This window comes from Sus scrofa, chromosome 9 (genome assembly GCF_054392235.1).
Source record: "Sus scrofa isolate SSC_HxYL_T2T_F1_AM1 chromosome 9, Sscrofa_HxYL_maternal_Yorkshire_Landrace_v2.0, whole genome shotgun sequence".
NCBI classification, from domain to species: domain Eukaryota; kingdom Metazoa; phylum Chordata; class Mammalia; order Artiodactyla; family Suidae; genus Sus; species Sus scrofa.
In genome coordinates, this window is record NC_139391.1 from 112,164,264 (window position 1) to 112,187,916 (window position 23,653).

The 23,653-nt window shown below is 42.7% G+C and overlaps 1 protein-coding gene across 2 annotated transcripts in view; it reads left to right on the forward strand.

Annotated features, from left to right (window-relative positions):
• Positions 1-6,821: 6,821 nt before the first annotated feature.
• Positions 6,822-23,653, forward strand: part of SLC26A4 (solute carrier family 26 member 4) — a 65,246-nt gene continuing 48,414 nt past the window's right edge. For both annotated transcript variants that reach the window (XM_003357511.5, XM_084977462.1), the window contains exons 1-6: positions 6,822-6,852; positions 7,618-7,792; positions 9,789-9,928; positions 20,420-20,530; positions 22,279-22,463; positions 23,035-23,199. In XM_003357511.5, the coding sequence (XP_003357559.2) occupies positions 7,629-7,792; positions 9,789-9,928; positions 20,420-20,530; positions 22,279-22,463; positions 23,035-23,199 (765 nt within the window). In that variant the 5' untranslated portion in view covers positions 6,822-6,852; positions 7,618-7,628. The remainder of the gene's footprint in view (positions 6,853-7,617; positions 7,793-9,788; positions 9,929-20,419; positions 20,531-22,278; positions 22,464-23,034; positions 23,200-23,653) is intronic.

The following is a 23,653-nucleotide window of genomic DNA, read 5'->3' on the forward strand; positions in this document are numbered from 1 at the left end:
TAATAGCTGCCTGGACTCCTTGCTCAGCGTCCTATAATAAACACTCTGTTTTCTTCACCATAATCCAATGTTGGTAGACTGGCTGTGGGTTCAGTCCCTAGCCCGGGAACTTTTGTATGCCTGGAGTGGGGCCAAAAAAATAAGGAATGTGGCAGTGTTCCCTCTACTATCTGTAATATTTATTGAATTATATAAAAATGAATTTTTATTAACAATGAAAGTTGCTTTAAATGGGAATGGACTGCTGCTTAGGTTTAGAAAGCATTCCTTTGTTTAGGGATCATCTTTAAAAAGGATAAATTCTCGGCGTTCCCGTTGTGGCACAGTGGAACGAATCCTGCTAGGAACCATGAGGTTGCAGGTTGGATCCCTGGCCTCTCTCAGTGGGTTAAGGATCTGGCTTTGCCATGAGCTCTGGTGTAGGTCACAGACACGGCTCTGATCCTGAATTGCCATGGCTGTGGCGTAGGCGGGCAGCTACAGCTCTGATTGGACCCCTAGCCTGGGAACCTCTATATGCCGTGGGTGCGGCCCTCAAAAAGACAAAAAAAAAAAAAAACGGATAAATTTTCATCTTTTAAAACAAAATCATTCCTACCCAATGATTTTTCAAGATCCCATCATTAAATGATCCATCAATAATTCAACAAATATTTCTCCACTATCTATTACCTTGTCCTAAGTTGCTGAAACCTTGTGTAGAGTTACAAGACAAGACTAGCAGTATAGTCTTACTTGAAATATATACACATGTGTGTATTGGAAAAATAAGGCAAGAAGGAAATAAGCAAAAAGCTGAACAGCAATTATCTCTGGGTAATGAGATAAGAAATGATTGTTATTTTCCATTTTAATATATTTTCCGACTTGTTCACTAGAGCCATATTTAATTTTTTTAATACCATAAAAGACATATGTTATTTCTGTCTTTAAGGAGCAGATTATTTTTTTTCTTTTCAGCCCCGCCCAGGGCATGGGAAAGTTCCCAGGCCAGGCCACAGCAGTGACCTGAGCCATAGCTGTGACAATGCCGGATCCTTAACCTGCTCTGCCACTAGGGAACTTCCATAGGAAGCAGATTTTGTATTGGGAGATGAGGGGATAAGTAACATAAAACAAACAAAAACAATAGAGTCGTGATAAGCTTTAATGGAAAAGAAAATAAAAATAATATGTATATACACAACGGAGTCACTTTGCTGTACAGTAGAAATTAACGCAGCATTGTAAATCAAATATACTTCATAAAATTGAAAAACAATAGAGTACAAAACTGTAGGCTTACTGAAAATTAGCCAAATCAGTTGTCTAAAGAAGAGGTCAGAAAAAGTAAGAGAAATTTAAGTTCTCTTTTTGTTTAACTATGGCAGAATTTACTACCCATTGTCTTGAGAAAATCAACAGACATAAAGAAAATAAAACTCAGGATCAGTGTTGACTTCCCCAAGGAAAATGACTTTCCCAGGCAATTGATTTCCCAGAATTTCTATTGATTACCAGTGCTAGCCTAAAAAGCTGACAGTTTTTTTCTTTGAAATATGGTTAACAGCTGGAGTTCCCGTTGTGGCTCAGTGGAAATGAATCTGACTAGCATCCAAGACACAGGTTCATTCCCACTCAGGGGTTAACAATCTGGCTTTGCCCTGAGCCTTGGTGTAGGTCGCAGATGTGGCTTGAATCTGGCATGGCTGTGGTGTAGGCTGGCAGCTACAGCTCTGATTCCACCCCTAGCCTAGGAACTTCCATGTGCAGCAGGTGCTGCCCTAAAAAGAAAAAAAAAAAAAAAAAAAAGAAAGAAAGAAAGAAAGAAAAGAAGCAGAATGTTTGGCATTGTTGCATATTTCTGTTATTTTGCAATTTTCATTAGAGACATTTTTAAGTTGGAAAAAAAAAGGAAGAATAAAGCAGGTAAAAATTGGTCCTCTAGAGCAGAAAGAGGTAGCAAGACTAATGGCTCTCAATTTAAATTAACACAGGGAGCGTTCCCACTGCAGTGCTGTTGGTTAATGATCCGGCTGGTCTCTGTGGCAATGCTAGTTCAGTTCAGTCCTCAGGTTGGCACCGTGGGTTAAGGATCTGGCATTGCCAGTGTAGCGGCTCTGGTTGTTCTTGTAGTGTGGATTAGACTCCTAACCCAGGAATGATTACTGGCCTGAGAATTTCCACATGCCACAGGTGAGGCCAAAGTAAATAAATGCATGACTTAATTAACACAGGACTCGAAAATCATTTTTTGAATGCACAGAATCTCTCAAAAGCATAGCTACACTTATAATTTTATATATATTCATATTTCATCAATCCTATTATGCCATTAATGATAAAACTTACAATTATTTTGTGAACCACGAAGAAAGAAAAAAATGCTACCAATTGGACTATAACACGCTATCATTATAAGATGGGTCCTGATATAATGGGAAAAATGTGCGTTTTAGAATTACTGAAATCGGAGTTTCCATTTGTGGCTCAGAAGGTTTACAAACCCCACTAGCATCCATGAGGATGCAGGTTCTATCCCTGGCCTCACTCATTGGGTTAAGGATCAAGCATTGCTGTGGCTGTAGAGTAGGCCAGCAGCTATAGCTCCAATTTGACCCTTGGCCCAGGAACTTCCATATGCCACAGGTGTGGTGTAAAAAGAACAAAGACAACAAAAAGAATTAGTGAAATAGAATGTACAGTTTGTGACCATTTAGTGAATGTCTGCTGTACCCACAGATATGAGGCCAGGGTTCATGCTCCTTTTGTTCATCACTGTATCATGGTCAGCACTACTAAATTCTTAATAAATCCTTGAATGAATAAATGAATGAATGAACAAATGAGTGAGGGTGCAGATCCAATAGTGGACTTTGTCTTACACTCCAAACACCTAAAGAATAAACAAGGAAAGTTTAAATCAGCATTAACTGCTAAATAAGTGCTGAAAAGTAACAATAATATTGTTAGACATTTATTTTGTTTTCTTTTGTGTTTTTTATCTTGTCTTTTGTATTTTTAGGGCCGTACCCACTGCATATGGAGGTTCCCAGGCTAGGGGTCTAATTGGAGCTGCAGCTGCCAGCTTATGCCACAGCCACAGCAATGCAGGCTCTGAGCCGCATCTGCGACCTACACCACAGCTTGTGGCAATGCCGGATCCTTAACCCACTGAGCGAGGCTAGGAATTGAACCCGAAACCTCACGGTTCCTAGTCAGATTCATTTCTGTTGTGCCATGTCTGACATTTATTTTGAAGTGACACATCTATGACTTTGGAAAGAAGTCCTGAAAATGACTACATTCTGGTAAATAAGAACCACCCACTTCTATGTGAAACAGGTGAAACTTGATTTCTACAGCCCAAATGAGTAATTTGAGGTGTTTAATATAGCAAGTAAATTGGGTGGGGAGAGCCAGCTGTTATCACTTCCTACTCTTTTCTGTTTTTAAAGGATGGCCAAATTCAGACCAGTGAGAAAAACAGTTCTATCCCTTTATAGAAACCTATAAGGGAGATGCCATTCTGTCTATGCACCATTTATTTCTTAAGGAGAAAAGGCATTTTTTTTTTTTTTGTCTTTTTTAGGGCTGGACCCACAGCTTATGGAGGTTCCCAGGCTAGGGGTCAAATAGGAGCTGCAGCTGCCGGCCTACGCCAGAGCCACAGTAACGCAGGATCCAAGCCACTTCTGTGACCTACACCACAGTTCATGGCAATGCCAGATCCTTAACCCACTGAGCGAGGCCAGGGATCGAACCTGTGTCCTCATGGAGGGTAGTCAGATTTGTTTCTGCTGAGCCAGGGCAGGAACTCCAAAAAGGCATTTAACAGGAAAAAAAAAAAAAGCAATATATTCATCCAGGTACATGCAAATCTTACTACAGTGTAATAATTATTAAACAGAATCCTTATGTAGAAAGATGCAGTTCAAAGAAGAATTCTTTCTATTCCTCAAGAGTTTACCATTGACTCCTACTGTTATTTAATCCCTGTCCTGCGATCTCTACCAAACTCCTCACTCCTTTGAATTGCTACCACCACCAAATCATCACCAAGTTCTAATAGAAAGTGGTCCACAGAGCTGACTGGACTAGACTAAACATCTTCCAATTAGCAAGTGACAGGGGCAGAAATGCCTATCAGGATAGGATATGGATTATATTTGTATTTGTACAGAATGCCTCCAAATTAACTGAGTAAAAAATTGCGAGGGAGTCCCCTTGTGGCGCAGCAGGTTAAGGATCTGTTGCTGTCCCTGCAGCGGTCTTGGTCACTGCTGTGGTGCAGGTTGGACCCTGGCCCCTGGAACTTCCACATGCTGCAGGTACGGAAAAAAAAAGAAAGAAAGAAAGAATTGTGAATTGTCTGAGTGAGTTATTGTGGAACAAAATATGTGAGTTGATAGTGTGAAATCCTAGGCAGCTATTGACAAAGTTAAAAAAAAAATCCATATGGAAAAATATCCATGACATAGCCTTAACTGAGAAAAAAAAAAAAAAGGTATAGACCAAAACGCAGTGTAATTTTTTAGTTTTTAAAAAATAAATTTGAGCTATAGATCAATCTTTTTTAGAAAACTATAAATAATGATTGGAGGGGAACATCATGCTTGCCCTCAAGAAGTTTTTGTCTGGTGAAGGAGATAAGACTTGTATGTAAATAAAATTATGATACTAAGGTAGATAGTGAGAGGTATCTTAAAGGAGAGGCCCAGATAAGGTGCCAAGAGAATCCAGAGAATTAACTGGATTAATTCTGAGAGACTCAAGCATCATTCATGGATGCACCCTCGGTATGTAGATGTTCTCAAGCCAGGGATAGAACCTACGCCACAGCAGTGACCTAAGCCACAGCAGAGACACTGTGAGATCCTTAACCTGATAGGCCACCAGGGAACTCTGGGGAGACAGTATTTTAACTGGAGCTTGAAGGTATGTGTAGGGGTGTGAAGAGTGGGTACATTCAGAATCTACTTTAAAAAACTTGCCTATATTTGTAAGTAACTGAGTTTTACATCCAATAATAGTGTGCTGCTTATAAAAAACCCATGTACACTGTGTATATGGAGAGACATGCATACATTTGGTACACATAGCAATGTATTAATAAATGTACATTTGAATGATATACAGAAACTTAGAGAAACTGCAAATTTTATTGTAGGATGTTTAGCAGCATTGCTGACCTCTTTCCCCTAGATCTCAGTAGTATTCCCCCAGTGTCACAACCAAAAATGTCCCTAGATATTGCCAGATGTCTCTGCGGGGAAGAAAGCCCTTAGTTTTGGAGTTCTCGTCATGGCTCAGTGGTTAACGAATCCTACTAGGAACCGCAAGGTTTCGGGTTTGATCCTTGGCCTTGCTCAGTGGGTTAAGATCTGCCGTTGCTGTGAGCTGTAGTGTAGGTCGCAGATGCGGCTTGGAACCCACATTGCTGTGGCCGTGGTGTAGGCCGGTGGCTACAGCTCTGATTGGACCCCTAGCCTGGGAACCTCCATATGCCGCAGGAGTGGCTCTAGAAATGGCAAAAAGACAAAAAGAAAGAAAGAAAGAAAGTCCTTACTTTTAAGAACCACTATCTCTTGCTCTCTCTTGTATCATATGTACATATATATATGCACACACACACACATATATATGTATATGTATACATTCTCCTCTACAGATGGATGCAAATTCTAAAGTTCATGACTTGAATTTTCTTTTTAAGTCCTTTCTTCAAGTGTTCTTAAACTTAACCATGGTCAAGCAAGCTTACTTCCTTGGGAAGATCTGTTGAAAGCTATTGATTCCTTCATCAGAAACACCACACCACATTAAATACAAATTCAGTGGATTTACACTAGAGTTCTCCTGAGAGGGTTCTATTTCCTGCTGCTTACAGAGTTGTCATGGTCTGAATTTTCCAGGCGGGTTGGTAGCTGAAGGCTAGTGCCTAGAAAGTCCATATTTTGGAGACTCTTCTGCAATTACTGATAGTCAGGAGAGAAGCTTCCTGTGTACCAAATGCTCACTCCCTTCATATTAACCCAAATTAGATGGTTTTAGCAAGATTCATCCCAGCAGAAGATGAAACACTGATGGGGTAGGATTGACACCCCCCCACACCTCCATTCACTCCTTTCTAGTTTTGATGCCTGTCTAGTCCAATTTATTCCCCCCTTGAGTGTTCAGATGAAGGAGAAGAAAAATCGAAAGAACCAAAGAAACAGTTAAGAAAGGGGACCACTTGGACACTTACTTTTGATTGTGAAGTAAAACAGGCACAGAAAAATTCGTATCTAAGATTTATGAATAAATTAAGAACTTTCTATAAACACTACTCATTGGGTACTTCTAAAGAAAGACTTCCTAGACACCCACAGCCTTTTTAAAGGAAAACTGACCACTGCTCCTTTCCTCCTCCCCACCTAGCAGGAAAGCTGTGTGTCAGTCGGTGGAGCTTCCGGATTCACACAACCTGGAGTCAAGGTCAGCTCTTCCCGAAATCGCTGACCTCCTCTTCCACGCTGAGCTCTGCTCTCCTGTAACAAGTTCCCCAGGGGCGGTTCTGCCCCTGACCTCATAGCCCATGTTAGTAACTGCGGGGGCGCGGGGGGTGAGTGAGGATTCAGGTGGCCACTGGGTGACAGCCAGTAAGATTCTCAGCCTTTCCGGTTTGGGAAGACAAAGAATTCGGGAGGGGTAGGATATTTTTCTCCCCCGGTAAGATAGGTGGAGAAAGACCGCTGCCTGTGTGTCCCTTTCTTGGACTAAGGTGTCTCTGTTGCTCCATAAATAAAACGTCTCACTGCCTTCTGCGAGAGCTATAAAGGCAGCGGAACGACAGTCCCGGGGGCATTCCGGACGGGACGCGAGCCGAAGCAGGTGAGATCGTCTCTGAAGATGCCGGGCACCGACCCCGCCCTGGCTTAACTCCCAGGGAGGCAACGCTGGTTGCAGATGGGACTACTTGGGGGGGCCGGAGGGGTGGGGACAGAGCTGCCGAGCAGGGGTCAGTACAGCCTTCTTTCTAAGAAACTAAGACCTACAAGGTAGCTAGGAAAACAGGCCGATGGGTGAGACTTGTTCTACCCGCCCAAAGTTCTGTCCCCGGGAGAGCGCGACCCGGCTGCTGGAATTTGCCTGCAGCGCGCGCGCGCGCGCTTGCGACCCGGGGAGCGTGGCCTGAGGGTCCCACGCCCGGTCCCCTCCGGGGGTGGCGTTGCTCCTTTACCAGGGGGCGCCTGGTGCTGCATCTTGGGTCCGGTGCGGGGGGAGAGAGGGGCGCTCACCGGGTCCCCTTCGCGCCCCGCACGCGCTGCGGGTCCCAGCCCGGGTTTGGGGAGATTTCAGGACGCGGACAGCGCCCTCGCTGCAGGTCTGAGGGGACTGTGTCGGGCTCCGGCAACACTTAGGGCTCTGGAGTCCAGGGCAGCAGGTGCAAGTTTGGGACTAGGAGGTCCTCTGAGGACCCCCTGCAGGCTGGCGGGGCGCGCCAGGGGGCGATGGGCCTGGGCACCTAGCGCGGCAGCGAGCGGACAGGCTCTCGGGGATCCGCTGCAACAGGTGGGGCCGGGAGACAGCTAACGGCCGGTGTTCACCTCCTCTTCTCCTCGCTCGCTCCGTCTCCTCCCTCGTCGTCGAACTCAGACTCTCAGGTCATGGCAGCACCAGGCAGCAGGTTGGAGCCGCCGCCGCTCCCAGAGTACAGCTGCAGCTACGTGGTGTCGCGGCCAGTTTACAGCGAGCTCGCCTTCCAGCAGCAGTACGAGAGGCGCCTGCAGGAGCGCAAGACGCTCCGGGAGAGCCTGGCCAAGCGTTGCAGGTAGCGGCCGCGGCGGGCGGGGCGCGGGGTGCAGTGGAGCCGGGAGTCTGGACGCGCAGACAGGCTGGCGGGCAACGCGGCGGAGCTTAGGTTGCCGCGCCGCCGTGTGGAGTCCACCCGGCCTCTGCCAGCGCACGGACACTGGCTCTCGGGCCTGCCACGCGGGCTTTCCTGGTGGGAGGGTGGCTCCATCGTTCTCGGCTGGCATCGACCCTAGTCTCAGAAACTCATCTTTGGAAAGAGTGTGTCCCCGGAACCCGGTCTCCCTTCTCTTCCGAGAGCACCTGTAGTGCGCCTTGGGGTACAGAAGGTCCCTATGGTCTTTTGTTGAAGGCCAGGTTGAGGAGCGTGGGAGAGCAAGGAGCTCAACTACAAAGAGGTGGTGGATAACCCTGTCACCTGACCAAGAGTCCTTGAAAGCCCCAAGCTCAGGGGACTAGGCAGGATGCCACTTCAGAGACACGGAATGAAGGCTGGAACACAGGAGAGCGCGGGACCCTCCAAGTTCTCCACTGTCAGGCAGTGGAACCCCCAAGAAGAACCTCCATCTGTCTCTAAAGCTACCTGTAATTAGATATTACAAGCAAAAAGAGAACTGTCAGCTGCTGCTAGGTTTGCTTTCTCTTTAAAAAAAATCTTTTATTGTAAAACATTTCAAATACATTCAAAAGTACACATTTTTGGAGTTCCCGTCGTGGCACAGCAGAAACGAATCCGACTGGGAACCATGAGGTTGCAGGTTCGATCCCTGGCCTCGCTCAGTGGATTAAGGATCCGGCGTTGCTGTGAGCTGTGGTGTAAGTCACAGACACGGCTTGGATCTGGCATTGCTGTGGCTCTGGCATAGGCCGGCAGCAACAACTCCGATTAGACCACTAGCCTGGGAACCTCCATACGCCACGGGTGCAGCCCTAAAAAGACAAAAAAAAAAAAAAAAAAAGTACACATTTTTTTCTGAAGCAAATCCCACATACTGTATTTTTTTGTCTGTATATATTTCAGTATATACCTTTGGAGACTCTTTCAAAAAATACAACCACAATTCCATTATCATGCACACTAATAAAATAATTGCTTAATATAAAAATTGAGTCAACAAAATTTCCAAATAGCTCATAAATATAATTTATTAGAATTAGAATTTTCACCACTTTTGATAAGTTTTCTTCTTTTACCTATAGGTTGTTCAATTTAAAAAAATTAGGTAGTGGGAATTCCTGTCATGGTGCAGTGGAAAACGAATCCGACTCGTAACCATGAGGATGTGGGTTCCATCCCAGCCCTTGCTCAGTGGGTTAAAGATCCAGTGTTGCCTGATCTGTGGTGTGGGTCGCAAACCTGACTGGGATCTGGTGTTACTGTGACTGTGGCATAGGCTGGCAGCTGCAGTTCCATTTCGAGACTCCTAGACTAAAAAGCAAAACAAACAAACAAAAAACACCCTGTACCTAGATAGCAAGGTACAGGGTATACATTCATCATTTCAAGAGTTTTGTAAAAACTAGCTACGAGCTCCTATTGCTAAAATGTGCAGAGTTTACATTTCTTTAAAGAAAAAGACAAGAAGAAGAAGGTACCTGGGTTAGAAGTCTGAAAATTAGTATCATTTAAAGCTCCATAGAAAAAGGAAAACATACAAAAAATAAATAAATAAAAGAAGGAAAGAAAAAAAAAATAAAGACTCCACATTGATCAATCTGTGGTGGCACCAGAAAATGGGTTCTTGTTAAGGAATATTTTCTCAGAGGATTAAGAAAGTGGGAGAGGGGAAGGAACACTTAATCCTCTGTTTTTTAGTACAGTGAATTTGGAAGGGTAAATAGAGTTCTTGGCAAAGACACATTAAGTACTTCGTTGTTAGTACTTTCTGGGCAATTCCTAATTCTTTTTTATAAATAGTTAAAAGTCTTAGCAGAGTTCAATTCAGAACTTTGCGATTTGCTGTGGGTTGTGACCGAGATTGGATTGTAAGTCCCATTTTCTTGCCTTTGGACAGTTGTTCAAGAAAGAGAACCCTTGGTGTGCTGAAGACTCTTCTGCCTGTCTTGGACTGGCTCCCCAAATACCGGATCAAGGAATGGCTGCTTAGTGATATCATTTCAGGAGTTAGTACCGGGCTTGTGGGGACGCTGCAAGGTAAGATGGTGGTGGCCTGGCTCCCAAGTGATGGACAAACACTGTCCCCCAGCAGCAGTGTCTAACTCTCCAGTCAATCCCTTGCATCTTCACCAAAAGCTTGTTCATGCTTCACAGCCTCCATCTTTCTTCCAGAGCCTGCCCCTTAGTGGTGAGATTCCCCTCTTTCTCTTCCTCCTAAGTTCTCAGGAACTCCTGCTGCAACTTGAGCCCCATCACACAAGCAGTAGTGGCTTCTCGGCTTTTATTGACCACAACTCACAGTAAGAAATAAGTATGACATTGTGATCAGTACACAGGCATCTCGAGTTTTATGAAATATTTACCTTCACTATGAGCAATCAACCTGATATTTTCTTCTGTCCTAGTCTATCCTGCTTGCGTTTTATTTTTATTTATTTATGCATTTATTTTTGGTTGCAGTGTGCAGTGGCTTGATGTGGGATCTCAGTTCCCAGACCAGGGATTGAACCTGGGCCACAGTGGTGAAATCACTGAGCCCTAACTACTGGACCACCAGGGAACTCTTGAGCCTTATTTTTTAAAATGATGATTGTAGCCCGTTACATTATTTGACGTTTCATACATGGTCTTGACCAGTGGAATCCAAGCCATGTCTGCGACCTATGCCACAGCTCACAGCAGTGCTGGATCCTTAACCCACTGAGTGAGGCTAGAGATCAAACATGCAACCTCAAGGATACTAGTCTGGTTTGTAACCCACTGAGCCACAGCAGGAACTCCTCCCTCTACTTTTTATTTATTTATTTTTTTAAATCTCTTTAGGGCTTCACCTGAGGCATATGGAAGTCCCTAGACTAGAGGGTGAATTGGAGCTGCAACTGCAGGCCTATGCCACAGCCACAGCAACACCAGATTTGAGCCAAAAACTATGACTGACTTACTGCAGCTCATGGCAATGCCAGATGCTTAACCTGCTGAGTGGGAGCAGGGATCTAACCCTCAACCTCATGGATCCTAGTTGGGTTCATTACCACTGAGCCACAATGGGAACGCCTTCCTCTACTTTTTAAATCCATTCCCATGTTTTAATCTTCTGGCAAAATGTCCCGAAATAGGTAGTATTTTTTTTAAACTGCCTTTATGCCATATTTCAATGAACAACTTGGAAATCTGTTGCCTAGTTGGTGAGGAGCAAGTAGTATGGGCATTCTCTTCTGTTCCTTATTCCCACATCTTGCTTCTGCCCGTCCCTCTACTCTACAAAGTCCTTGGACCATGAATAAGGAAATCTCATTTATTTATTATAATTTAATGGAGCACCTGGTAGGTGCCAGGCACTGGGTATTCTGACATGAATAAGATGCCCCTGCTTTCAAGGCACTCCTAGTCCAATGGGGAAATAGACAACCATTCGATGGAAGGAACAAAGCAGAGGTAATGTTGCTTGGGAAGGGAGGACACTCCAGAGCACTCAACACAGCCTTAGGGGTTTGGGAATGGCTTCCTGGAGGAAGAATTGTCAGAGCTGTTTCCCTGAAGGTTAAGGCTCAGTTTGCTAAGGGATGGGTGGGGTAGGAATATGTGTAAGAGGATGGCTTGGAAATGGACTATTGCAGACGTTAGTAACAGTGGTTGAGCAATGGCGTTAGCCAAAATTTGCCTGTGGAGCTATCAGGATTACTCAGAGCAGGCCAGGTAGATTTGCCCAGAGGAGGATGTCCTGTGGTCCCTGTGTGGAACCCCAGCCTGATCAACCATGTTTTCAGTGACAAAGGTGGAAGGGAGTGTTGGATGGGACTGTGTGGTTCATAACAAATGATGCTAAGCGTTGTATGCATGGTGAACTCTAATAGCTTTGACATGGCAACCCCCTCTGGCTTCTGGGTACAGGAACTGAATAATTCATGTTTGTTTAGCTTAGTGTCTAACATGAGACTGGCATAATATAGCCCTGTAAACACTGAGTGAAGAGTTTTGAAATGCATTCCCAATAATGAATCGTCTTAATTGCAAAATGGTATTTCAAGCTGTGTCTGCCAAGTGTTCATAGACAAGTGTCTTTTAAAAATTAATTTTAGTTTTAGTTTTCTTTATTAAGTATTAGACACTGTACTAAGGGCTTCGGTTAGGTATTTCACTTATTCCTCATAACAACTATTATTAGCTCCTTTTCAGTAGTTAAGAAATCTATTAAATCCTACCCAAGATCATGGAAGTGATGGAGCTGGAATTTGAACCCAGAGTCTAGTTCCTAGGATCTTAATTTATACACCATGCTGTTTCTCGCTTTATGAATGATAGGTTTTCCAGAAGCATTTTCTCTCTAATGGTATCTTTGTAAGATGAATTTCTGGGAGGTTTACTGGTTCCTTCAAACATTCACTCATTATCATCATCATTCCTTCATCTAATAATATTTATAGGCCAGCCATGGGGATTCAGTGGTTTACTGACAGGCCTGGGTTCTGACCTCAAGGAGCTCATTTTGGGTAGGAGCGAGAGGAATTAAATAAATAGGCTGATAAATAGGAAAATAATTACAGATTGTGATATCTGCTATGGCAGATTAAATAGGCTTTAACAGGGATTAATTCGGAGAGGGAGTGTTTATTTTAGATAGAATGGTCAAGGAAGGCTTTCCTGAGGGGGTGGAATTGAATGGGGGTCAGGAGGATGGGAGAGGGACAGCCACCGGCCACGTATGGAGCAGAAACAAGAGTGTACCAGGCAAAGGTGCAAAGTCCCCGAGGTCACAAACAGCGTAGTATTTTCCAGGAAGGAACGGGAAGAATTCTAGCGTGGGTGGGGGAGAGGCGGGGTGGGGGAGTGGACAGAAGGAGATAAGGTTAGGCAGGACCAGCGTTAAGAGGAGGTAAATGAGTCACTCTCAGGGGGCCTTCTTAAATAATGTCCCCCAGGCACTTCAGTTGCCTCACCCTAACCCCAGCCCCAAGGGTAGACATTTTCAGCTTGAAGCAGATCAAGCAGGAGACAGACACCCCTGCACGGGTCTGAATTATATTTTGGAGCAGAAATCACTGATGATATATGGATGGATGGGGTATGGCTGAGGAGGTTGGGGATGGAAAGCTAAGCCTGTCCTTTTGGATATGCTAAATGTGAGATGCCAGATATGGAGCCGGAGTAACTGGAGGTGTGGCGGTCCTTGGGGAGGGCGGGCTAGACCCAAAAGTCAGGAAAGCATCACTCTGGAGGTGATGTTTAGAGGAATGGAAATGCATGAAACTACCTAGGGAGAAAGCGCAGAGGGTGAGGGGACCTGAAAGGGGGATAGAGGGTGGGAGATGAGGAGTCTCCACAAAGAAACAGGAGAGGGGGCTCAGGAAGTCAGAAAAAAATAGCTGAGGAATGTGGGGTCAGAAGCCAAAAGAGGGGAGTTCTCACTCCCTCTTTTTCTCTTTTTCAAGGATAGAGGGGTCAGTAGGGTGGAATATTCTTGGGGGAGAGTATGATGTAAGAAGATTTGCCAAGAAGCAGGGTAGAGAAATGGCTGTAACCAGAGGAGCTTTGTTTTTCTTTCAGTGTAGAGGTACTAGAACATAGTTGTAACCCAGTAGAAATGACCCAGCAGAAAGAAAGAGATCCGTGGTCTAAGAGGTAGAGAAGAGGAGTTCCCGTCGTGGCGCAGTGGTTAACGAATCCGACTAAGAACCATGAGGTTGCGGGTTCGGTCGCTGGCCTTGCTCAGTGGATTAAGGATCTGGTGTTGCCATGAGCTGTGGTGTAGGTCACAGATGTGACTCAGATCCTGTGTTGCTGTGGCTGTGCCATACGCCGTAGCTGTAGCTCCGATTCGACCCCTAGCCTGGGAACTTCCATATGCCATGGGAGTAGCCCTAAAAAAGCCAAAAAAAAAGGGGGGGGGGAGGGCTGCTCAAAGCCAGGAGGGATATTTCCTCCATTTTTCAAAGTGGGTGAGGACAGAACTGTGCGGAGGCAGAGAGATCTGAAATTTTGTAAAAAGCCAGTTTAGGGCGTCTCATGGATTCCATGTTTTGGATGACATCTAAGGTTCATCTCCTAATTGCATTCATGTAGACAAGGGGGGGTGGCGAGTTTGAGGGAAGCAGGGGAAGTCTGAGTAGCTATCTCAGACAGAGGATAAGCACACTTCCTGAGGAAAGAGAATTGAATTGCTTGGAGTTCCCGCTGTGGTGCAATGGGATCAGCAGTGGAGCCCTGGGATGCAGGTCCGATCCCTGGCCCGGCATGGTGGGTTAAGGATCCAGCATGGCATCGGTCACAGCTGTGCCTCAGATCTGATCCCTGGCCTGGGAACTCCATATACCAGACAAGAAAAGGAAAGGAAGGAGTTCCCTGATGTGGCTCACTTGTAATGAACCCAGTTAGTAACCATGAAGATGCAGGTTTGATTCCTGGCCTCACTCAGTGGGTTAAGGATCTGGCATTGCTGTGGCTGTGGTGTAGGCTGGCATCTGCAGCTCTGATTCGACCCCTAGCCCAGGAACTTCCATATGCTGCATGTGCAGCCCCCGAAAAGAAAAAAAGGAAAAAAAAAGGTGGGGGGAGGAGAGAGAGAGAAGCAAGTAAGTTCAGAGTATTTTGGAAAACTCTATGGACGAGTAGGCAAGTGAAGACTGGAGGATGGGGGGAAAGTGCATCAGTTCACAGATTAGAAGCCTCGTTAGGACAGGGAAACATCGCAGTGAGGGTTTTGGAGTGAGTGAGCTGAAAGGCTATCGGACTCTGGTTGGAGAGAGGGCTGCTCAACACTGAGATTTCAGAGATGGTGCTGCAGATTCTAGACATGGCTTGGGAGGATCAACCACTGGCTGGGAGCTGAGGGGTGAGGAGTGTTACTGAGAAGCCAGAAGCATTAAGGACAATGTTATCCACCCCTCCCCAACCTCTACCAATACCATGTGCAAGTTCCCAGGCCAGGGATTGAATCCGAGCTGCAGCTGAGGCTACAGCGGCTCCTTTAACCCACTGTGCTGGTCCGGGGCTGGAATCCACAACCCACAGTGACTTGGGCCACTGTCACTCTGTTCCCATTGGGAACTCCAGTGGGATCTTTTTTACTTTAATCATTAACAAAAAATTCCTTCCAGGCAGCAAGAAATCAATGCAATCCTTTTAGTGCTATTTTTATTCACAGCTATGAGGGACCTCTTCTCTACTTTTCACTTTTGCCTTCTAGACGCTTCCAAATATTTGCTAGCACCGCTGTTATCAAAGCATGCCACCATCCTACACATGAAGAGCCCCAACAGAGGTTCCGTTTTTGGATCAATGGCTTAGATTTCTTTCCACATTTTTATAATTACAAAATTATGATACCAAATTGCTTTATAATACTATTATAATATATTTGAGTAGCACTGTCCCTAAATAGGAATACTCTATGAAAACTGAAAAAGTCCCCATTTTCTAGGTGTATAAGAGCTGCAGAGCCCTGTCTAGGGAAGTGGAAGTTTGAGAAGGACTTGAAAAAAAAGTGCATAGGAAATAGGTTGTCTTCATTCTCTGCTTCTTTTTTTTCTTGTCTTCCCTTTGTGGCCTCACCTTTCTATTCTATGTTCTTGGACAGCTGAATGTTGCAAGTCCTTGTAGTGACTTATAAAACAATTGCATCAGTGATACAGATATTTCCAGAATGCAGACTCTCTAAGGGCAGAGACTTTGTTTTGTACACTCCTGCATTCCCCCAAACCTAGAACAGTGCCCAGCCTATGTAATTGACAGTTCAGTTGTTGAATGAATACATGCACGCTTATTGTGGGAAACTAGAAAATAGTTCTTTTTTTAAAAAAAATGTAGTATAGTCCATTTAAAATATTCTGTCAATTTCTGCTATACAGCAAAGTGACCTAGTTACACATATACATACTTTTTTTTTCTCACCTTATCCTCCATCATGTTGCATCACAAATGACAGGATGCAGTTCCCTGTGCTACACAGCAGGATCTCATTGCCTATTCACTCCACATGCAAGAGTTTGCATCTACCAACCCTAAACTCCCAGTCCATCCCACTCCCTCCCCCTCTCCCTTGGCAACCACAAGTCTGTTCTCCATGTTCATGAGTTTTTTTTTTCTGTAGATAAGTTCATTTGTGCCTTATATTAGCTTCTAGATATAGATGATATCGTATGGTATTTGTCTTTCCCTGTCTGACTTACTTCACTTAGTATGAGAGTCTCTAGTTGTATCCATGTTGCTGCAATTGGTATTATTCTGTTCTTTTTTATGGCTGAGTAGTATCCCATTGTGTATATGTACCACATCTTCTTAATCCACTCATCTGTCAATGGACATTCAGGTTGTTTCCATGTTTCAACTCTTGACTAATCATGCTGCAATGCTGAAAGTTCTGTCTGGATATATGTCCAAGAGTAGGATTGCTGAATCATATGATATTTCTTTCTTTTTTTTTTTTTTGTCTTTTTGCTATTTCTTTGGGCCCCTCCCATGGCATATGGAGGTTCCTAGGCTAGGGGTCGAATCGGAGCTGTAGCCACCGGCCTACTCCAGAGCCACAGCAACGTGGGATCCAAGCTGCGTCTGCAACCTACACCACAGCTCATGGCAACACCAGATCCTTAACCCACTGAGCAAGGGCAGGGACCGAACCCGCAACCTCATGGTTCCTAGTCGGATTCGTTAACCACTGTGCCACGACGGGAACTCCCATATGATATTTCTATTTTTAGTTTTCTGAGGAACCTCCATACTGTTTTCCATAGTGGTTGTATCAATTTACATTCCCACCAGTAGTGTAGGAGGGTTCCCTTTTCTCCACACCCTTTCTGGCATTTGTTATTTGTAGACTTATTAATGATAGCCATTCTGATCCATGTGAGGTGGTACCTCATATTTTTGATTTGCATTTCTCTAATAATTAGTGATGTTGAGCATTTTTTCATGTGCCTGTTGGCCATCCATATGCCTTCTTTGGAGAAATGTCTATTCAGGTCTTCTGTCCATTTTTCAATTGGATTGTTTTCTGCTGTTGAGTTGTAAGAATTGTTTGTGTATTTTGGCGATTAAGCCCTTGTTGGTTGCAATGGTTGCATTGTTTGCAAATATTTTCTCCCATTCTATGGATTTTTTTTTTATGGTTTACTTTGCTGTGCAAAAGTTTCTAAGTTTGATTAGGTCCCACTTGTTTATTTTTGCTTTTATTTCTATTGCCTTGGGAGACTGACCTAAGAAAACATTTGTACAGTTTATGTCAGAGAATGTTTCACCTATGTTCTCTTCTAGGAGTTTGATGGTGTCTTGTCTGTCTTATGTTTAAGTCTTTAAGCCATTTTGAGTTTATTTCTGTGCATGGTGTAAGGGTGTGTTCTAGTTTCACTGATTTGCATGCACCTGACCAGTTTTCCCAGAACTACTTGCTGAAGAGACTGACTTTTCCCCTTTTTATATTCTAGCATCCTTTGTTGGAGATTAATTGACTGTAGGTTTCTGGGTTTATTTCTGGGTTTTCTATCCTGTTCCATTGGTCTGTATGACCATTTTTGTACCAGTACAATACTGCCTTGATTACTGTAGCTTTGTAATGTTGTCTTAAGTCTGGAGGAGTTATGCCTCCTGCTTGTTTTTTTTTTCCCCCTCAGGATTGCTTTGGAAATTCTGGGTCTTTTATGGGTCCATATAAATTTGTGGATCATTTGTTCTAGTTCTGTGAAAAATGTCATGCGTAACTTGATAGGGATTGCATTGAATCTATAGATTGCTTTGGGTAGCATGGTCATTTTAAGAATATTAATTCTTCCAGTCCAGGAGCATGGCACATCTTTCCATTTCTTTGAATCCTCTTTAATTTCCTTGATTAATGTTTTATAGTTCTCAGCATATAAGTCTTTCACTTCCTTGGTCAGGTTATTCCTGGGTATTTAATTTTTTTGTGGTGTGATTTAAAAAGGTATTGTCTTTTTATATTCCTTTTCTAATATTTCATTGTTAGTATACAGAAATGCAACCAAGTTCCAGATATTAATCTTGTATCCTGCTACTTTGCTGAATTTATTGATCACTTTGAGAAGGTTTTGTGTGGAGTCCTTAGGTTTTTCTACGTATAGTATCATGTCATCTGCATAGAGTGACAATTTTACCTTTTATCTTCCAGTTTGGGTACCTTTTATTTCTTTTGTTTGTCTGATTGCTGTGCCTAGAACTTCTAATACTATGTTGAATAAAAGTGGTGAGAGTGGGCATCCTTGTCTTGTTCCAGATTTTAGTGGGAAGGCTTTCTTTCAGCTTTTCTCCATTGAGTATTATATTGGTTGTGGGTTTGTTGTAATGGCTTTTATTATGTTAAGTATGTTCCCTCTATACCCACTTTGGTAAGCGTTTTTATCATGATTGGATGTTGGACTTTGTCAAATACTTTTTCTTCATCTATTGGTTCTTGCCACTTTGGTTTTTTACTTTTGTTTTGTTAATATGGTGTATGACGTTGATTGATTTGCATATGTTGAAATATCCTTGTGAACCTGGGATGAATCCCACTTGGTCATGGTGTATGATATTTTTTATATGTTATTGGATTCGGTTGGCTAAAATTTGGTTTAGCATAGAAAATACTTATAAGAAACATGAGAAAATAACTCTCCAACACAGTGGAAGTCTCCTTTTATCCTACTATATAGTCACACTAAAGCCATATTTTAGTAGACATTCTACTAGACACATAAATGTATATCTCTGTAAAAGAATAAAGAAATGTCTGAGAAGGACTAAATTCAGGATAGTGGCTGCCTCCTGAGAGTTGAAGGACTAAAGAGGAAGGGATTGAGAAAGAGTATAAAGAGAGTTTCAACTGTACTGACAATAATTTATTTCTTGAGCTAGATGGTGGATACATGGATGTTTATTATATTGTAGTCTATTTATACCTGAATTATATTGACAGTCTTTTCATATTTTTATTTTATTTATTTTTTTGGCCATGCCCATGGCATGTGGAAGTTCTCTGGCCAGGGTTTGAACCTGAGCCACAGCAGTGACCTAAGCCCCTTCAGTGACAAGGCTGGATCCTTAACCCATGGTGCCACAAGGGAACTTCTCTCTTCCTATTTTTTTCTTTTTTCTTTTCTTTTTTTTTTTTGACCTCCCAGCAGTATATGGCACACCCTCTTTCCCTATTTTTTAATGCATACAGCAAATATGTTTAACAAAAGTGGGAGTGTACATATTGATCACAATTTTGAATCCTGCTTTTTCTCATTTCCTTCTTTTCTTTTTTTTTTTTTCTCCTTCTTTTTTTCCGGCCCATGTGTGCAATAGCTTGATGTGGGATCTCAGTTCCCAGACCAGGGTTTGAACCCAGGCTTTAGTGGTGAAAGAACTGAATCCTAATCACTAGATCACCAGGGAACCCTCTCTCATTTATTTCTTATATGTACCGTACCAGAGATATGTAAACTATTAGTAGTATACTATTTGTATACAGCATATCAATTCCAATTCCATTTCCTAGAATTACAGTGTATGAAGTATACTTTAGTTAACTACTTCTCTGTTTTTTTTTTTTTTTTTTTTTTTTTTTTTTTTTTTTTTTTTTAGGGACACATCCATTGCATATGGAGGTTCCCAGGCTCGGGGTCTAATCAGAGCTACAGCTGCTGGCCTATGCCACAGCTACAGCAGTGCCAGATCCTTAACCCACTAAAAGAGGCCAGGGATCGAACTCACAACCTAATGGTTCCTAGTCGGATTCATTTCTGCTGCGCCACGACGGACACTCCACACTTCTCTGTTTTGAGACATTCATTCAATAAATAATTTGGGGCACCTGTGTGGCAGGATATTTAGGTTGTTGTCACTTTGGCTTGATTTTCTCTCACTGTGAGTGAGTGAAATGTGGGAAGGCAATATGGAGTAAGATGTGCTGACTACCTAAGAGGTATTTAATCCAAAAACCCCCAAAGCATTATTGTTTTCCAACCCCCGTGTAGATGGAAATGTTGAGATTTCTCTATGCAATGTGATATTCATGGACCCAGAAGCCCCTTGGGCTTGCCCAGCGAAGGTGTTCATCTCTTAGTGGAGAGCTCATTGGAGTCTTGCCAACTGCTATGTACACTTGTCTCATTTTTTTTCTTTGTTGGATCTACCTCTGTTCCCCAATGAGAAAGGAGAAAGGACAGTGCACCAACATCTGAGTTCCTCAGAACACCACGAAATGCTGAATTCAGACAAAACAGGTCTGAGCCTTTGAACTGAATTGATCAAGTTTTTAATCAACACCTTTTTTTCCCCATTCACTTGATGAGTGGATGATTGAATTACTGATCAGCTGAGTCAACTCCTTTGAGCAGGTGATGCGTGAAGATGCAGTCATTATCCCAGCTGATTTGAATCATGTTCTGCGTCCTCACGTCCTAGCATAGCCACAGATCTTCGGATCTTCCGCAAAACAAGATCACTAAGGAAGGGTTGCAAATTGATAAGATCTATGAAAAGGCTTTTCTTTGTACAGACATCATATATCATCACTTCTGTTTGTGAATTTAATGGTTTTGGATGTGCTTTCAGGCATGGCATATGCTCTGCTAGCTGCTGTTCCTGTTGGATATGGTCTCTACTCCGCTTTTTTTCCGATCCTGACCTACTTTATCTTTGGAACATCAAGACACATCTCAGTTGGTAATTATATGCATATACAATTGTATTTGTTCATGGTTAATGTGTTTGGACTGGATTATTTGTGTTCTGCTTCCATATCTTTGTTAATGTTTTCAAGGGAGTTAGGGTATCAATGCTTTACTTGCTTTTCCTATTCAATGATGCAATGGTTCTTCAATGGTTCTTTTTTTTTGGCCACATCCACAGCATGTGGATGTTCCCAGGCCGGGGATTGAACCGGTGCCATAGGAGTGACAATGCCAGATCCTTAACCTGACGAGTTATCAGGAAACTCCTGCCATGGTTCTTCTTAGCTTTCAAAATATTATTGCTGTTAGTTAGCTTTACAGTTAACTCTTTTTTAATGACGAGGAGAAAATTGAAAGATTGTTTATAAACTATAGCCTACCTTCAAATCTTAGCATGTTTTGATTTTCGAATATGTAATATATTGGACTACATATTTAGAAAGTGTACTCTTCTAGGGTGAAAAATGACAAGGGAAATAATCTTGGAGAAGTCTTTGAACCTACTGTTTTACTAGATTAACTTTGCTTTTACGAAATTATGTTTATCCAATACATATGCATTATTTCATTAAAGAGCAATACTTATTTTAAGTCACTAATTTTGGAAGACTGGAAAAATGGTGCCAAAACAATTTAGAAACTAAGCTTGGCTTTCTTCCTTAGTATGGCTCAAAATAGGTTTATTTCCTGATGTTCCTAAAATTTGAATTTTCTTTGGCTAGAATGTTCTAGTAAATGAATGTCATAATGCTATTTTGCAACTTCGACATTTATACATGAGATAATTTTTTACCTACATCCATCTGCTGGCTAGACAGATCTACCTGGGCCATCCTCTTGAAACAAATACAAGCCATCTACTACTGTATCTCCAGCCCATATCCTTGCCCTTAGTTATATTTCCCCCAGTGTCTGGCATATTGCCTTGTCTGTAAAAGGAGAGCAGAAAGAGGTTATTGGTTAAAAGAACTTCCTCACCTGGGAGAGTAGATCAGTATCAAATGCATAAAGAGGTGAGGAACAGAGAAGCGGATTTTTTTTTTTTTCCTCTTTGGTATGCTATATATTCAGACACCCCAGATTACTAGATTTTTGCACTGAGTCCTCTCAGTGGTCAAAGCCTTCCATGATCAAAAGATAGAATCATCATCATCATGGATAAAAATGTCCATAATGAAAGGAGCTGTTGCTGGAAGAAAAGTACTTTTTAAACATGGAATCGACAGGCTGGGCTTTGATATGAAAAAGCAGTTCATCTTGGAAAGGGACAAAGAGAAACTCTCCATTGCCTTTGTTACTTCTTTATCTTAATTTTGACCATGTGATATTGATCAAGATTCCACAGAGATCAGGACATGGGATGCTCTAGGTAATGAACTTACATGGAATAAAAATAAGATGGAACAAGGAAGGGCTCAGCTAGTATGCCATTCCTGCCAGGAAGCCTGACAACTGCCCCCTCCATCCCCCTGTCCCCACCCATACACATGAAGATCACACACAGATAGGTCAGACACCCTTCTTGTACACTTATAAAGCATTGTAATTACCTACCTATGTGTCTCTCTTATTTCTGGGTCACGGATGCCTTGTAACATCTGCTTTTTAGCTTCTTTTGTGAGCCAACAGTATTTTCCCAATCACAGCTAATTATTTCCCATGCATTTCTAATCCTTTGTGTACATGTCGAGGCTAAATATTTGTGATGAATAATGAATTGATAAGAGACTTTTCCCCCAGGACCTTTTCCAGTGGTCAGTTTAATGGTGGGATCTGTTGTTCTGAGCATGGCCCCGGATGAACACTTTATCATATCCAGCAGTAATGGAACTGCCCTGAATACCACTGTGATAGACTTTGCAGCTAGAGACGCAGCAAGAGTATTGATTGCAAGCACCCTTACTCTTTTGGTTGGAATCATACAGGTAATGGGCTTATGAAGAGCATATAGATTGGCATGATTTTTATTTGAAAGAACTAGCTGTAAAGCATGTGGACTTAAAAGGTTCATTTAAAAGCAGAACAAATCAACTTATAGGACCCCCAAAGTTATTTTTAAAATTATATAAAATTATATTGTTTTAGGTCATATGCTAAAATAATCAGCCAGACCCCACTTATTAGGGCTCATTTAATCATCAACATCAGAGATAGAAAAAAAAAAAAAAAGGCAGACCATGTATGATTCAAATAAGGGTGAGAGAAGGGAAGTGTGCCAGAACCCATTAAGAGAAAAAGGGTGAGCAGAGCCATGGGACTTGAAAGTCACAGACAGAAGTTACATTATTTTTGCTTTTCTTATTACATATCTAGAGATACTTCAAGGTCACATGGTTTTCAAATTTTAGAGTGGTGGAGGAGAGAGGGCATTAAGTATTTTTGTGTCATGGGCAGGCTACCAGAGTTTTCACTGATGTGAAGTTTAGTTCATTAGTAGTTCGAAAGGGTGGGTCCCTCTCCCAGGCAAACATTATTCCTTCCTTTTTCTTGTTCCAGTTGATATTTGGAGGCTTGCAGATTGGATTCATAGTGAGGTATTTGGCAGATCCTTTGGTTGGTGGTTTCACAACAGCTGCTGCCTTCCAAGTGTTGGTCTCACAGCTGAAGATTGTCCTCAACGTTTCAACCAAAAACTACAATGGAATTCTCTCCATTATCTACGTAAGTGTTGCTTCTTATTCCGGGACGGCTCATGTTCCATTTTTAACCTGCAACCGGAGAGCCTATATCTCCCCCGTCCCCTATACCATACTTGGGGAGCCATGGAAAATATTCTTCTCGGAAAGCAGCAGTAGAGTCAGGAGTAACATGGATGAAAACACATTTTGCAAATCATTGTTCTCAATTGATCTACGTGGTTTCAGAAGTGTCACTGCTCTTAAAAATATATAGTGAAGACTGGTCTGGGAGGCAATAGATCGGAGTTCCATTCTCAACGTTGCCTCTGATAAGCTAAGGGACCTCAGGCACAGCGTGTAGGATGGTGGCTGAAAGCTCAGTTTGGATGACTGGGATTCATATCCTGACTTCATTGCTTATTATTTGCTCTATTACCTGAGCAAAACGCTATGCCTCAGTTTCCTTCTCTGCAAAATGGAGTTGATATTCATATCTA